The 2681-nt window shown below is 56.8% G+C and overlaps 1 protein-coding gene across 1 annotated transcript in view; it reads left to right on the forward strand.

The window, feature by feature from the left end:
- The window catches only part of LOC104514589 (intercellular adhesion molecule 5-like), a gene marked incomplete at both ends in the record, with an annotated part of 3763 nt that extends 1101 nt beyond the window's left edge, over nucleotides 1–2662 (forward strand). The window contains 2 exons of the mRNA XM_010158325.1: nucleotides 92–367; nucleotides 2520–2662. Coding sequence (XP_010156627.1) covers nucleotides 92–367; nucleotides 2520–2662 — 419 coding nt within the window. The remainder of the gene's footprint in view (nucleotides 1–91; nucleotides 368–2519) is intronic.
- Nucleotides 2663–2681: the final 19 nt, after the last annotated feature.

Below are 2681 nucleotides of genomic sequence, written 5' to 3' on the forward strand. Positions count from 1 at the left end.
AACGCTGGTTGTGCTGGGAAAAGGGGAGAGGGAATGGTTTCATGCCACGGCGTCACCGAAACCACCCCGGGGTTGTCTCCGTCACCCGCAGGTTTCCCCGTGCCGTCGTTGAACGTCAGCACCACCCACCCGGCAGCCGGCACGGAGGTGACGGGCCTCTGCGCTTTGCCTCCCGGTCACTTCTCCGACCTCCGGCTGCAGATTCACGCCGGCCACCGCGTCCTGGCGAGGTGGGGACCGTCCCCGCTGAACTTCTCCCTGATGGTGCACGGGGAAGACAACGGGATGGAGCTGAGGTGCGATGCCAAGCTACTGGTGGGCAGCAAAGCTTCGAAGAGGAGCGAGCCCATCCGGCTCAACGTCACCGGTGAGAGCGCCGCGGCCGGGCTCCATCCCGAGATGCCGAAGGGGATATTTCCGGATGGAAATTCATTTGGTTTTGGATAAGCATGGAGTGGTTTGGGTGGGAAGGGACCTTAAATCCCACCCATCCATGGGCAGGGACACCTTCCATAGCCCAGGGTGCTCCCAGCCTCATCCAGCCTGGCCTTGGACACTCCCAGGGATGGGGCATCCACAGCTTCTCTGGGAACCTGTCCCAGCGCTCCCACCCTCTGCGGGAAGAATTCCTTCCTGCTGTCCCATCTCCATCTCTTTCCGTTTAAACCCGTCACCCCTTGTCCTGTCACTGTACGTCTCACGTGACGTGTCCGTTCTGCGTGGCCAGGCCTTAAAGTACATTGTGACAGTTGAAGAATTGACATATTTCCTTAATTACCCACATTTACGTTAATAGAGGTCGCTCCTGGCAAAAACAGAAAGAGCAGAAGTAGGGTTTGGGGTCTTTTTCCCTTTACAGAAATGAGATTTGTTACGCTGCCCGCGTCCGACGCAGTTTTAACGCGGATTCGTTCCGCCGTAGCGTCTTCTGAATCCCTAAAGGTGTGTTGCGGTGCCCCAAAAATTCAATTTGTGATGCCAGAGCAAAAATTCCAGCTGGAAATCTTGTGTTTAGGAGCAAGATTATCTTCGTAGGTAAAGGTAGACAGAGCGTGCGACTGCCGGAAAGGGTAAAGGGTGATTTATTCCTGATGGTTTTAGTTCCTTTTTCCAGTTCTTCCCTTATTAAGCGGGAAAACCATCATTTAACCGGGTGACTGACAGAGGTTGTGTGCTCTTAACGGCACAAAAATAGGGAAAACCACTTAATTTGGTGGGTAAGGGTTTTTCTGAACGCCAACTGGTAGAGTGGGGCAGGCATTTGCCGCGCCGACGGGCATCGTGGTCATTCCCCAGACTTCGGAACCGCGCGCTGCGCCGACAGCTTCATCCCACGCTCCGGCGTGTTTGGGATGTGGGTGTACGAGGTTGTTTTCCAATCCCTACGGGATGTTGATCCATGCCGTGGGATGCTGATCCGTGCCAGGATTCTTGACGGTCGTGGCTTGGAAGGGGTTTTGGGTTTTTCCTCTTGGGAGAAAGTCCTGGGGGAGGGAAGAAAATGGATAATGGATAACGTTATCGCTGTGGGAATAATTCATTTTGATGTTGAATGTCAGGAAGTTTCAGCTCTGGGCACCGAGTGTGCATGGGACAGAGCGGAAAAATGTGTTTATTTTCTTCGGTTTTGGAGACTGAGTTAATGACTGCCCAGGAGCCTGGCTTTTCGTGGCGGGATCGGGGCCTAAAAACGTGTTTTTTAGGAAAAGGGCGTGGTTTTGTGGGATCTTGGGTAGGGTGACACCAGTCCCCGCTGGCAGTTGCTCTTCAAGGCCCCGGGGCTGGGCCTGGGAGGAGGGAGGCACTCGAGGGTGAGAGTGTGTGTGTGGAAGGAGGGTGAAGGGGCACCCGTGGCTCACTGGAGGGAGGGATGGCACCCAAGGGTGATGGGATGGCACCCAAAGGTGCTAAGATGGCACCCAAGGGTGATGGGATTGCACCCAAAAATGCCAAGATGGCACCCAAAGGTGATGGGTGGCACCCAAGGGTGATGGATGCCAACCAAGGGTGCTGAGATAGCACCCAAGGGTGATGGATGGCACCCAAGGGTGATGGATGCCAACCAAGGGTGCTGAGATAGCACCCAAGGGTGATGGATGGCACCCAAGGGTGATGGATGCCAACCAAGGGTGCTGAGATAGCACCCAAGGGTGATGGATGGCACCCAAGGGTGATGGATGCCAACCAAGGGTGCTGAGATGGCACTAAAGGGTGATAGATGGCACCCAAGGGTGATGGGATGGCACCCAAGGGTGCTGAGATGGTGCTAAAGGGTGACATCCAAGCCTGATGGACGTCACCCAAGGTTGGTGGACAGGACCCAAGGATGATGGGATGGCATCCGAGGGTGATGGGACGGCACCCAAGGGTGATGGGATGGCACCCAAGGGTGATGGGATGGCATCCGAGGGTGACTGATGACACCCAAGGCTGCTGGCTGGCACCCAAGGGTGATCAGTCGCACCCAATGATGATGGCCACCACCCAACACAGTGTCCCTATCCCGGCTCTTCCCACAGCCAAACCCTGGATGGATGACGGGAGCTGCCCCCCCAGCCAGAACTGGACGGAGGGGCAGGAGGAGACCCTGCGCTGCAGGGCACGGGGCAACCCCCCGCCCCACCTGGAGTGTGCCAAGGACGGGGAGCCCTTCCCGGCCGGGGTGCCGCACCCCGTCACCC

The sequence above is a fragment of the Eurypyga helias genome, unplaced genomic scaffold (genome assembly GCF_000690775.1).
Source record: "Eurypyga helias isolate BGI_N326 unplaced genomic scaffold, ASM69077v1 scaffold28630, whole genome shotgun sequence".
NCBI classification, from domain to species: Eukaryota; Metazoa; Chordata; class Aves; order Eurypygiformes; family Eurypygidae; genus Eurypyga; species Eurypyga helias.